This window comes from Annulohypoxylon truncatum (assembly GCF_022578515.1).
Source record: "Annulohypoxylon truncatum strain CBS 140777 unplaced genomic scaffold F4807scaffold_6, whole genome shotgun sequence".
NCBI lineage: Eukaryota > Fungi > Ascomycota > Sordariomycetes > Xylariales > Hypoxylaceae > Annulohypoxylon > Annulohypoxylon truncatum.
In genome coordinates this window covers 185913-198544 of record NW_025953792.1, presented here as the reverse complement: position 1 = coordinate 198544, position 12632 = coordinate 185913, and the positions used below count along the sequence as shown (strand labels likewise).

Sequence of the window (12632 nt, the reverse complement as noted above, 5' to 3'; positions counted from 1 at the left end):
GAGGCCATTCACCCAATGTTGCTTGACATTTCCATGTCGTCAGGATGATAACCCGATCTCGGTGCCTTAGCCCCTGAAACGAACTCGAGGACCGTGGTACATCACCGTCAACCGCAAGACTACCTCGACACCGCAGCTCGAACGGCCACATAGCTGTAGCTTTGGAAGCAGCCTATGGGTCAAGTGCCTTGCCTACTTTAGGCCGTTGCGGGAAGACGGCTAAGGCTAAATGACAGGAGCTAAGGTCTACCAGCAAGGGACTAGGAGATTCTACTTCAGTGTTAGCCACATGAAACACTTTTTCAAATTGTCAAAACCGTAAGCTAACAGGGAAAATGTCTTTTGGAGAGAAAGGGATGATGAATATATTCATATGGAACGAAAGGGAGGCATCTGACTGTATATACAGAGCGAAACGAAAGGAAGTGGTCAGTTGCCATACAAGAGGAAAAATAAATCAAAACGCCGCCAATGCTAATGCTTAAAACGAGAGACACCCAGACCATGCTATTCCATGCCATACCATGCTATGCTATGCAAGAAAACAAGAATATAAGGAAATAAACAAAGCGCCTGTAAATGCTGAAACCCCTTCTAAATGAACGCCCAAATAATGCATAAGGACTCTATACCAGAGATAATCCCGAGAAAATGCTTCCAGCTCCTTGTTGGCTAGGAGTGTACATGATGTTGAAGTCGAATGACCCGCATTTATGGAATGATTCGAAAGAAACATCGTCGACTTTAGTACCATGTCGGTGTCACGGGCCAGTGTCGCAGCATGTTCTCGACAGCTTGAGTCCATTCATACTCGAAACACTGAGCAAGCTGGTCTGCCTCTTCCGGTGTGGGGTCGCGACCACCCCACATCTCCTTGCGCCATGCGTCCGCTTGCGCATAAGTAGGGACTAGACCTCTACATTCGAAGTTAGATATGAAGTGAGGTCGGAAGTCTGAGGAGAACTCGAGCCAATATATGCACAGGAGAAAGGGGAGAGGTTACAGGGGTTGAGACTTACTCATCGCGGATCTTCACCAGGCACAACCAGGCCAAATTCCAGCTCCGGTTGGAGTTCGGGTCGTTGCGGACCAGTTGGTGTGCTTGGTCGACAAGCTCTCCGGAGATGGGATAGTTCCTGGTCAGACCCCTCAATTCCGTTAGGAACTGATTGCTATTCACATAGTAATCCCAGGCGGAAGTCATCGGGGCTTGAAATGCTTGAGCGTCTTCCTCGTTATCACAGCTAGCAGCAACTCGTTCAATTCGGCAGAGTTCAGTGAGTGTATTGACTCGGTGAGTGCGCAGAGACTCAATGAGTTGCTGGACCGAGGACTGTTACGCACTTTGTTAGCCGTTAAGATACGAGAGATACGAGAGCAGTTATGAAGTGACGAGGTCGCAGATATAGCATCTACTATGACCAAGGTTGAGTCGCGGGAGGGATTTACGAATTGAAAGCCGTCACGCACTTGTCTTCCCTTACTGCTACGGGAGCTTCTGTGACCAGATCGTGATGAAGACATGGTAGATATCTTGATTGAGATTCTGAACGTCCTTTAAATCGTCAAGTAGCGAGATATGTCCTGATACGAATTTTGAAATTTGAGCTTTATGTCAAATATATATTGCCTTGGAAAGAAGTTAGCGCAGCTTCATATCTAATTGGGAGTAGGCAATGACTACCTTCGAGATTTGATCGGTCTGTGTAGTTTGCAAGGAAGTTGCTGTTGAGTGAATAACTTGGTTCATGTCCCTATCGACCTGGAAGGTCGTCGATGTTTATATCCTAGATGGCCGAGTGGGTTGAGTCTTACCTGATAGAATAATAAGTCGACTATAACCCCTAAACTAAATGATCGTTGAAGAAGCTATCTAGAGACACCCGAGAGGGTAACGGAAAGTGAGATACTCAAATTGAGCTAAGGTCATGGTCCGGATGATCTAATCCTGAACCACGTGCTCACGGGCGAAATGATGATAGAAACTATATTCAGATAACAAGTGACTAGCATCTGGATAGAATTGTGAGGATATTCCACCGGCGTCGGTCCGCGACCGATGAAATACCCATGCGACATGCTAGAGAGACGCCCTACCAATGATTGCTGTTGGTGATGAAGCTATCAACATATGACGATGATCCTACATAAACTATGCTATGTGATAAAGCTCACCTCGGATAGCCTCCATGGCCAGGGTGGACCTAGAGTAGGTGACAGGTCAATCATGACTTTAAACTTAAAGCCATGTACGTGTAGCGCGTCCTCCGGCCCTGCTCACCCATACTAGTAGCTGATTGCTGACGACAGTCAAAACTGCCATACTGGGGGGGTTCGTGTTGCCGTGTTACTAAGCTAGATGTTATTCTGTAGATGGTTTAGAATAGATCATAAAATATGGTCGAGAACTAGGCGGGTAGGGGGCTTGTGTCCATCGGTGATATTAAAAGCGAGCTCTGATTGGTTAATCGGGGATAGAAAGCTTCTAGAAGGAAATTTACTCCACGAATCTTGAAGAGGATCTGGGGAGATAATCTAGGACACTAGAAAGGAAGCTGGTATAGTTGAATAATCACAGTTTCTAAAAAGAATGCTAGTGACAGCCAATTAGGATTCTATAATCAGGTTCCGTAATGGTTGACAAGCTTAGAAACAGTGCTAAACCGCAGCAGGAACTTGGCCAGTCTGAATAGTAAAGTCGGCTATTCCGTGTTGTCCGTGAGTGCGGGAGATGGCGCTTGTGGTTGAAGGCGCCGGTGAGAATTTAGCGGCATAAGGCTGGGGAACTGCACTTGCCTGGGATTGCTGGGATTCACTGCGATTCGCGCTTTAGTGACTGGCTAACGAACCCCTGTTCAGCCAGCCATCCGTTATCGTTGCTTTCGACCCTGACCCGGATATAGCTACGATACCTGGTAAATGGCTAAAGTCAAGACCGAATTCGACGGTTCCCCACGACGTTCGGGTTCTTGTCAGGGGGGCTTAACCCAATATGGCAGGGTCAGACAAGAAAATTCAGAACCGGAAAATATATTTAGGTATGCACCATGCAACGCGGCGATCTAAGATTGGGGCATTCTGGTATGGAATCCCGGTATACATTTGTGGATGTCTGTCCGTCTTCTTCCCCGTAGGACTCGACGCGGAGTATGTAATCGACGCTGTACCACGGGAATCGTCTCCCGGCTGCATGGTGCATTACGCATTCGCATAGAGCATTGACCAGGCGAGGAGGCTGAAATAAGGCCAACGAATGATATTTGTAGATCTGTAGTAGATGGGATATAATTGGAAAGATTTGTAAGGAACACGAATGGAAGGTTTCTGGTATCTGGCCCGTGCTCATACACTCCATGAAGACGATCCTACCCCCTGGCGTAAATGGGGGGATCCATAGCTTCTAGAAGCCAGGTTGCGATCTTCCACGGAGAAGGTCACTTCTGGGAAGGTGATCACGGGCGGCCTCGCAAGCGAGGAGTTCCCATATCAAGTTAGAGATCGTGCCGTAAGATATTTTGAATCGTGTGGTTGCTGACGCAGGATGGGAATACACTTGAGAAATGGGGTGGTTGACTGGTTGAGGTGAGGATTTAGAATACGGGAACTCTTAGGCGAGACCCAGTGCTTTGGGAAAGAGGGAAAAAGAACTGAATACTTGGCTACAATAAATTTAAACCCGGTACTTCCAACAATTCTATCAACGAGGCGTGAATTAAGCCAATGAGAATCCAGAATTCACGCGAGCTGAACCATCGCTTAGTGGATGAGGCTGGTGGCAGTGCATATTTAGAAAAACCTTATTTCCATTGGCTTGGAAGCTAAAATAGCCGCGATGTTAGAGACCCTTGGATGTACTATTCTAGGACTAAATGTCTGTGCGTCATTTTAGCTGGCAGGGTTACGTAGATCCGTACATACACCTATGCATCTCGGATGGGGATCATACAACAATTAATACAATTCATAAATTTGAATGCGGAAGAATCGATTTCCGCCTCTCTTATTCACCTCTCTTATTATCATATCATATCTTCACGGAACTCAAGGATGATATGACGTCGATAACCCTAGTCAAATCGGTCTAGGCAGATGTCGACCGACGCTTACCTTGGTGCCTACACACGACATGAGTGTATGTATGCACATTACGTAGGTATTAACGGACAGCCCTACGGACTAAAAACCTAGCACATTCTCTTGATCACATCGGATTTTAGAGGTTAGAACCGATATCCCAATGCGAGCTGAGGATCGCGCATACTAGTAAGGTGCTTAGGTCGGAAGAAGGCGACGAGGTTCTTTTCAACGGGAGGAACCGTTGATTGCGCACTACTATCTTCGAAGAGCCTCTTCTCAGAACATCCTAGGTCATTTGTGATCCGCCTCTCCCGAAGTCTTTAGATCGACTCATGTCGTCGCCTCCATAGCCACGATTCTCGTACTAACGCGTCCTATCAGAGAATTATATCCCATTAGCTCGGTTTTCCGTTCATGCCGAAGTGCGTAAAAAAAACACTCATGGATGAGTGGCTTTCTACCTAATCCTGAATACGCAGTTTTTGTCTTATGATCTTCGGATACACCTTCTCTTTTACACCTTCGAAAATATTGCACTTGATATCATATCAAGGTAGGATTACTTCTTTTCAACACCGGTGGAATTTCTAAAGCTTGACTCGCCGAATAAGAGCCGCTTTTCCCTTAGTCACCAAAACACTAAGCTTGAATGTATTAAAAGAGGTTGTATAAATCGATTGCTAAGCGTAAGATCTAAATTTGATTCCATATAGATATCAAATCCGTCTTGTTCCACCTCTTTGCCAAGCATACATAATATCTGTCTATCGTCATACATCATTATCATCAGAGTTCTCGGCTGCTAATATATAGGCCAGTCTTGATACCCTATATATGAGATGCGCAACCCGATCTCCTAGTCTTATCACGAAACGGAGCGGCAGTTAAGAGACGTAAAAGCTAAGGGCGAATGTCTTTTTAAGACTACTTTCCTCACGATGTAACGCTACTACCGACGATAAGAGTACCACCAACCCTAAGATCCGGCGAGTATAGTTGCAGCTAACACCTAGTCTGCGCGTTCGTGTGCGGTTACACTAATATCACTCGAGCTCGGCGTCCTAAATGCGATAGTGGCGGTGCAGTCACTCTTATGTTGTTTGGGGATCTTCGAGCAAACAAAAATTTGAGACGTGATACGAATCACTATTATGCGTCCTTGGGATGGTTATCCGACTCGCCGGTCCCAAATAGAGATTGGCGTAAGCAGACGTCATCGATGTTACGGCTTTTGCTTGTCAGACAGGAATCCTCGAGATTATGCGGGATTATCGCTCGCGTGTTCGTCGGCTTGCGTGGCATGCGCTTCGTACCCATCATCGGTACTTTCGAGGCCTTCGCCATGAATAGCATAACTCCCCAGCCATCCGGCCAAGGCTATCCCTGCAAATAAACCCCAGGCAAGAGCTTCGCCTTTTGGCTGAACGTGTGTCGAGACGGTAAAAAGTCCACCGGAGAGGAAAGGGCCTACACTTCTACCAGCAGCCGAAAGAGTCTGCGCGATGCCGTTGAGAGTGCCTAAGCTCGCGTGAGTGGGTGCTGAATTCGTGATCTACCTGTACGTTAGCTATTTCATCAATCGGCCGCCCCTCGCAAAGAGAGGAACTTACTAGTAACATGACGCTTGATAACCCTCCAACAGCACATATATTTTTGATGATGAGTATTACTCCTATCTCCAGGTATAACCATGATTTGCTACTCCCTATACCGAAAGGCGGGCTTGAATCCTCATAACCGACGAATGGTATTAAAGCCATAGTAATCGCAAACCCAAGCAAAGAACCTCGGTACGACCTAACATTACCTAGGTGAGATTTCAACGGCCTGAAGAGGAATAATTGGAATAGGATGGTGAATACTCCTGCCACAGAGAGCGATACCCCGATAACATCTGCATGCAGGTCTCGCCCCGTAGGCGTCTCTCCGGATGCGAATATGGGATACAAACTGTTGAATGAGCTATTAGATAGCTGAAAAACTAGATGTGTGCTAAGGAGAACTATCGTCGTTCGATTTAAGAGTTGGCGCCACGTCGTAGTATCGTGCGACGATTTCGGATCGTCCTCTCCATTTTCGTCTTCTTGTGGCCCAAGTAAAGTGCTGTCCTCCCTTGCGTCATCATCATTTGCTTCCCTCTGCTCATTATCTGAGTCGCGACCCCCAGGCCAAGTCCATGAACGTGTAGTTCCATTTTCGGTGGGCTTCGTAGAACTGGATAACCATGGAAGCCATTCGGACCAGTGAGGAACTTCGATCTGCTCTTCCAAGGTTTCTTCAAACCAAATGCTAAGCACAATTACGGTCAAGGCGAGAAGCGAAGCTCCTAGAATGTTCGGGGCGAGGAAAGGATAGCGGTCTTTGGCAACCTTGCCTACTAACAGACCACCGAGCGCGGGGCCCGTGATGCTACCCAAGCTGTATACGACGGGCAGCCAGGTGAAAGCTTTGCTCTGGTTGCTCCGATCGGTCAGTTCCCCCAAACAAGTGGGAACTACGGCAGCGTTGCCGTTAAGAAGCCCCATAGCAACATTTACTAACACGATATGAAAGTACCTAGTGCAGAACCCAAAAGCAGTAAAACAAAAGCACAGTAGTAAGGTGCCTAGTAGCATGACGGGTTTGCGCCCAATAATATCCGATAGGTATCCCCAAAGAAGGTTCGTCGCCAGTTGTGCTAAGGCAAAAGCCGAAGCCAGTAGACCGACGTATAAACCAACTTCATCATGGCTTACACCAGGGAATGACTCAATCATCTCGGGTAGATATGGCGATATGGAGTTAAGAGCCGTTTGCTCGGATAAGGACAGCAGTGCTAAGAGAGCTAGCTGCTTGATCGGTAAAGGTGTCGTCGTGCCATGGTGATCATGACCCTGTGAACCAGAAGAGCTGGAACCCGTACCCGGTCTTCGGCCAGCTGTCCTCGGCGGTGGTGTCGGAAATGTTTGATAATGGTGTTGGGTTGGTACACGACGGAGAGATGATATTATTGCTCGGTTCGGCGGGAGAGAGGGTAGAGGCGAGCCAGCACGAAAGCTTCCCATCGAGCCGGATCTTGTTTGCGCTCTACCTGGGCGATTGGCGGGCGAGGTGGCCGGCGCAATGGTTGCGGCGTGTACCATCTTACTTGATGGTAAATCCGAGCTTGCGGGTTCAATCGAAGGAGGGGCCGTTCATGACCTGACCTTGACGTGATCGATCACCGGGCGCATATATCGAACAAAAAGGAATCGAAGCCGGCCATACGATATAAGCACAGAGTAATGAATTGGAGTAATATTCCACTATACCGTAAACATGGTGAAGGGAGGAAAGAGATGCTACTGAAAGAAAAAATGGTTGAAAAGGCTAAAGCGATTAGGAAATCGGAGATACGATCTAATGATGTAAAAGATCCAATCATCGTCCCATTTTCACTTCTTGTTTCCAGAGCTTATACCAGTGGAGCAGGCGCTATCGATAACTTACATCGTACCCTAGGACCACCCTGCGCTTTCCTTACGCTGCCTGCACCTCCACCTTAGAAAGGCCCAGACAAAGGCCGGGGACGGTTGGCAAGTGCAGGTGGTTGGTAAACTGACCGCCGTTACACCGAAGACTACCCCACGCTCGGTACATATGGGTACATTCAGTGCAACAACGGAAGAGAATGATTTGCATATGATACTGAAATACATTAACTGTTAATCGATATATAACTTGGAAAAGTCAAGCTGTTTTATACACATATATGTCAACAATACCTATCGGCAAAATTTATGAATTTTTTATAGGAGACCTGAGATTGCAAGCCATCATATGCAAGTACAATGATGTATGACGCGTTCTTAGTTGATAAGATACAGAAATTCTGCCTGTCAGCTTACCTAACGACGGTGCAGCTGCTATGAATGTATGTCAATCGCGTATAAATGAACGAGTGGGGGCAAGTACGTTATGGTGCGGGGTGTGATGGATTTATCATGTACATCTATACGCTACGGGCAGCTGCATGTGCAATGCAAAATACCTAAGTCGGAGCTAGGCACCTTCCGTGAGTTCATCGGTCGCTTCTAAACGAAGATACTCTAACTCCGACCTAAATAGAATCTTCCCCTATTCAACTTCGACAAACGAACTAGACATAAGACATCATACATTTGTAAACTTTGTCATCTAAATGCAGATATAGAGCTTCAATTGGCAATGTTTGGCTGGTAAAAACTAGTACTCTTGTATAACGCAAACATCTCTAACCGTCTTCCGCATTTGCTTCTTCAGGGGCTTGAGACATACATGCAATATTCGAACCACCGCTTGGAACCCCACGGGCTATCAATATGTAGATAGATAGAATCAATAACATGCATACATTATCCGAGACGTCTCCGTCTTTGCCTGTCTGTCTACCTGATGCTCGAAAACTACCTAGACCTAGAGAACCTATTCTCCCTAAACCATGCACGGCCAGTCTAGAGCCTGTATTGTAGCGAAGGTCTTCGTCTCGTCAGGTGTATTAATAAGTGAACGCAGTTTACTTTTGTTGCTGTCGTCTTCGTATCTCATGAAAATGGGGGGGTCTCATGCGAGAAAGTCTCTATCACGGACTTAAAAAAATTTCATCATTATCCACCCGATAATCAAAGATCCAACCCATAAATTTTCCAATACACCAAATCAATCTTTCTTCCAATTAAGCAAGTTCGACAGCGTCGCGGAGAGTCGCCTCTTCTCCTTGACAGGAATGTCCTTCGGGTCGATGTCCGGACCCGTGCCCTGGAGATGGGATACGGGGTTGCGCTGCACCGTGCTGTCGGTGCGGAGACTGGGCGTGCTGCTGCAGCAGGTGCTGGATTGGGTAGTTCCGTTCGCGCCATTCTCAGCCACCTTCTCGCCGTAGCAGGGCACCAGCACGCTGCTCTCGTTTCTCGTGCTGGGGATGTCCAACGCCGGGTTGCTGGTGAAGAAATCAGCCGGGCGGATGTGGAGCTGGTGGATTTCGACAGGCCTGCGTGGTCAGATGCGTTAGTTACGGCCTCGAAAGATTTTTACATAACAGAAAGTCGAAAAAAAGTTGAAGAAAAGAAAGAAAAAAAGAAAAAGAAGAAGGGGACCATGCTCACATCACAGGCCAATCTTCAACTCGCGGGTTGTGTGTAAGGCCGAAGACGCTCCAGACAACAGGCGTACTCTTCTTGCCCTTCTTATCCGCCTCCTCCTCTCCGTGCGCCTCTCCGTTCGTCGCCGTCCCATTCACCCCCTCGCTCTCGCCCTCGGGCTCGACGAACCAATCCCCCCTCTCGACCATCGTCTTGACGCCGCCCACCTCGCGGTGCGCCTGGTTCGTGAACTCTCCCGCGGCCCAGAGCTCGCCGTCGCGGTGTCCCGTGAACCAGAGGTGGTGCCTCGCGAAGGGGGCGCGAGCCGCCTGCACGCTATTCTCGTCGGCGAGGAGGAGCTGCGTCGGGCTGGGCACGAGCTTGTACCCCACATTCTTACCACTAATAGCATTCTTCTTGACCGGGTTCTCGAGGCGCACAACCCTGTTAAGGCGGGGCTCAGCGTCCTCGAAGCCGGCGCGCTCGACGCGGCGGCGGCGGATCTCGTAGCCGTTGCCGTGCGGGTTGGTGTCCGGGTTCATGGGGACGGGGTGGCTCTCCTCGAGCACGACGGCGGTGGCGGCGTCGTACGAGTCGACGGCCGGGTCGATGCGCACGGCGAAGATGTGCTGGTGGTTCTGCGCGAGCACGCCCGGGTTCACGACGTTGCCGTACGCCGACGTCTTGCCCTCGTCGATCGGCACCACGCTGACGATGCCCGTCGCCCGCGTCTCGAGCGTGATGCCGCCCGCCGTGTCCAGCTTGTACGCGAACACGTACTCGTAGTTCGCCAGCGTCGCGACGAACTGCACGACCAGCTCGCGCATGCGCGTCACCACCGCGCGGTTCGTCCGGAAGTTCGTGTGCTTCCACCCGATGCCGTTGTCCTGCTCGTGCAGGCAGACGACGTTCTTGGCTAAATCCGGCTTGCCCTCCGTGTCCGTCATCACCGAGTCGAAGTAGTGGATCGCGCCCAGGCAGTCGCATCCCAGCTTCAGGTTGTTGGCGGCGCGGCCGATCCCGCCGTCGCCGAAGTCGAAGGCTTGTTTGCGGTGGAACGGCGGGCGCGGGTCGCCGTACGGGACGGTCATCTCGGAGAAGGACAGTCGGTACATGATGGGGCGGTTGTCGTAGCACACGTCGTGCAGCACGGCGCCTTCGCGGAGCGTGAACCCGACGCGGAATCGCCACTTTTGCCACTCTACCAGGTTGTCGGCGTGGACCTTGAAGGAGGCGCCCTCGGGCTGGGTAATGTTGATGGGTTTCATATCGGTGCGGAACGGCCGGTCCAACAGCTCGGGCACGTATTCTGCCGAGCTGTTGTGCTCGAAGAGTTTCTTAGGCTTGTCTGATAGGGAAGCGGGGTATAGGCTGTCACCACGTCCTCCAGTAGCGAGACGATCTACTCTGACCAATTTCTTGGTGGCAACGTCCATGATGGGAATGATGGGTAATGGGTAAGCGTAATGATTTGAGTCGATGTTTTTATTGGATGTGTCTCGGGCGTAGACGAGACCTTGCATAGTACGAGGGATCTCCTCATCGGGATCCGGGCCTCCATAAGGCCACGGATCTATTGTGATGACGAAATTCTCTGGTAGTGTGAACTCTTCCAAGGCTGCCTTGAACATCTCCGAGGAGACGCAGGCTTCTTGGAACTTGCCGAACTCCTGCGCAGTGAAACTGGTCTGGCAGTGCATTTCGTGCGCCCTGACGCTTGGGATGGTGCCAGCGTCGATGTCGACAACCGTCTCATGAAGCTGAGCTTGGCCATCTTTGATAACGTCGTACAACAGATGGACCTCTCTCGGCGGGACACTCTCAGGCACCCGACCTTCATGTTCGGCGGCGAGAAAGACGGTCAGGTCTTCCCTCTTTGGCTCGTTAAAGATAGCCGAGCGAAAGAAGAAGGCGACGCCATCGCCACCTTGTGCCTTGATGACGATATCCCGAGCTTTGGACAGCTCGTCGGGCGACAGAGGTCGAAGAGGGTGAGGTATAGTAGATACTTTATCGGCAGCCATGATGTCCGTAGAGTCTTGTTTGCAATACTTCTCCCAATTCTTTTGATTCCTATGCTTGCTTTATATATTGTAGACGTCGAGCTAGTTGACCTGATATCAAATAAGCTAGGTATCTAGGGAACAAAGACTAGTTCACGATAAGGGGTTGGCTAGAAAGGCGGTTGATAATATTACTAATTGGACTAAATAATAAGCCAGATGGATCCTAGCCCGAACTTCCACGTAATTTATATACCTTACCCTGGAAATCCGAAAGACCTCGGGCACGAACAGGTAGAGATAGTGATTGGATGCTGGGCACGGCTAGTCCAACGAGCAACGAGGAGATATGCAGGTTATGCGATCTTCTGTCGGGTTCGGTACCATGACGAACAGGCATTGTCTTAGATCAGAAGACCGCCACCCGGACCGGGAACGGTGCAACGGTACAGGCGGTGCGGGCGAGGGTGGGGTACGTTAAGGGTCGTAGGGGGGTCATAGAGGGTCCTGGGGGTCGTAGGGGATCGTAGGGGGGTTAGGGGGGTTAGGGGGGTTGTAGGGGTTGATTAGTTTAGGGGTTAAGATAATCGTCTTCATTCGGCCTCATACGGCTGATACGCAACTTATCCATGTTATCCATGTTCATTGATTCGCACTTGTTCATCTAAGTGGGGTCGAAGGAGACTTTTCCTCGCTCAACTTCGCCCAAGCTCGACCCAAGCTTCGCCCGCTTCGTCTGGTTCGTCTGTTCGCCTAGTTCGCCTAGTTCACCCTCTTTTTTTTTTCCTAAGTGACCTGCGTGACGTCCACCGGTTCCTCCTGATAGCCCGATAGCTTATCATTATGGTAGCTATAAGCGTAAGAAGCTCTTTCGGGAAAGTCCTTGCGAGCCTCTTATTTTCCTCTCACATTGCCGGCATCCGCTTAGATCGGTTGACGGCGACTCGCTCGCCCTGGAAGGGATGTAGGGATGTCCAGTATTCGCCAAGCGCCTTGGCCTTTGAAATTTAAGTTTTCCAGCAGACGGGCGAGTCGCACATGGCGACAATCTGCATTGGAGATCAAACGCGGAACGCAACCTACTTACCGGTAGTTTAGAAGACTACTTAATTAGGTATTCATACGCTACCACCGTCGTCAGGGTCGTCTACAACTACGTACGCCGCCCACGCACTCCCACCTCCCAGCCCTCCAGTCCCTCCAACGACCAGGCTTCAGGGAGCACGAGGCACCAGCCAGGGAACCGGCATGGGCTCTCGATGGAGGGAGGGGGGTTCGTAGATTCGACTGCCGAGTCCGCCCGATTCAGGCTTGCACGCTGGGAAAAGCCGGGTTGACTTACCAATGATCGACCCCTAATGCATTTGGGACCCCGGCTTATCACCATGTATTCAGCCGCATGTGTGCGCAGGTGCGCGTGTGCAACCATCCAGAACTTCCACAGACATCCAGGGACGTATAGACCGAGAGACGT

The 12632-nt window shown here is 49.9% G+C and overlaps 3 protein-coding genes across 3 annotated transcripts; all 3 read right to left on the bottom strand.

Annotated features, from left to right (window-relative positions):
* Positions 1 to 353: 353 nt before the first annotated feature.
* On the bottom strand, positions 354 to 2049 carry F4807DRAFT_413550 (uncharacterized protein). Its single transcript, XM_047996889.1, has 4 exons — positions 1685 to 2049; positions 1471 to 1630; positions 1020 to 1333; positions 354 to 916 (listed from the first exon to the last, which is right to left on the bottom strand). The coding sequence occupies exons 2-4, from the start codon at positions 1522 to 1524 to the stop codon at positions 745 to 747; spliced, it is 540 nt and encodes a 179-aa protein (XP_047857094.1). The 5' UTR covers positions 1525 to 1630; positions 1685 to 2049; the 3' UTR covers positions 354 to 744.
* A 2663-nt stretch (positions 2050 to 4712) lies between these two features.
* On the bottom strand, positions 4713 to 7539 carry F4807DRAFT_341460 (MFS general substrate transporter). Its single transcript, XM_047995375.1, has 2 exons — positions 5688 to 7539; positions 4713 to 5629 (listed from the first exon to the last, which is right to left on the bottom strand). Exons 1-2 carry the CDS (start codon positions 7197 to 7199, stop codon positions 5336 to 5338), a joined length of 1806 nt encoding a protein of 601 aa, XP_047857093.1. The 5' UTR covers positions 7200 to 7539; the 3' UTR covers positions 4713 to 5335.
* A 480-nt stretch (positions 7540 to 8019) lies between these two features.
* F4807DRAFT_413546 (copper amine oxidase 1) lies at positions 8020 to 11699 on the bottom strand. The gene is made up of 2 exons (XM_047996888.1): positions 9180 to 11699; positions 8020 to 9064 (listed from the first exon to the last, which is right to left on the bottom strand). Exons 1-2 carry the CDS (start codon positions 11177 to 11179, stop codon positions 8734 to 8736), a joined length of 2331 nt encoding a protein of 776 aa, XP_047857092.1. The 5' UTR covers positions 11180 to 11699; the 3' UTR covers positions 8020 to 8733.
* Positions 11700 to 12632: the final 933 nt, after the last annotated feature.

Excerpts from the sequence above, each read along its gene's own strand:
- F4807DRAFT_413550 (XM_047996889.1), bottom strand. The coding sequence starts at position 1,524 with ATGTCTTCATCACGATCTGGTCACAGAAGCTCCCGTAGCAGTAAGGGA. Across the intron at positions 1,334-1,470 it reads GTAGCAGTAAGGGAAGACAA|TCCTCGGTCCAGCAACTCAT; the intron begins GTGCGTGACGGC and ends AGTGCGTAACAG. Across the intron at positions 917-1,019 it reads CTGGTGAAGATCCGCGATGA|AGGTCTAGTCCCTACTTATG; the intron begins GTAAGTCTCAAC and ends CTTCGAATGTAG.
- F4807DRAFT_341460 (XM_047995375.1), bottom strand. The coding sequence starts at position 7,199 with ATGGTACACGCCGCAACCATTGCGCCGGCCACCTCGCCCGCCAATCGC. Across the intron at positions 5,630-5,687 it reads TATCAAGCGTCATGTTACTA|ATCACGAATTCAGCACCCAC; the intron begins GTAAGTTCCTCT and ends ACGTACAGGTAG.
- F4807DRAFT_413546 (XM_047996888.1), bottom strand. The coding sequence starts at position 11,179 with ATGGCTGCCGATAAAGTATCTACTATACCTCACCCTCTTCGACCTCTG. Across the intron at positions 9,065-9,179 it reads GTTGAAGATTGGCCTGTGAT|GCCTGTCGAAATCCACCAGC; the intron begins GTGAGCATGGTC and ends CTGACCACGCAG.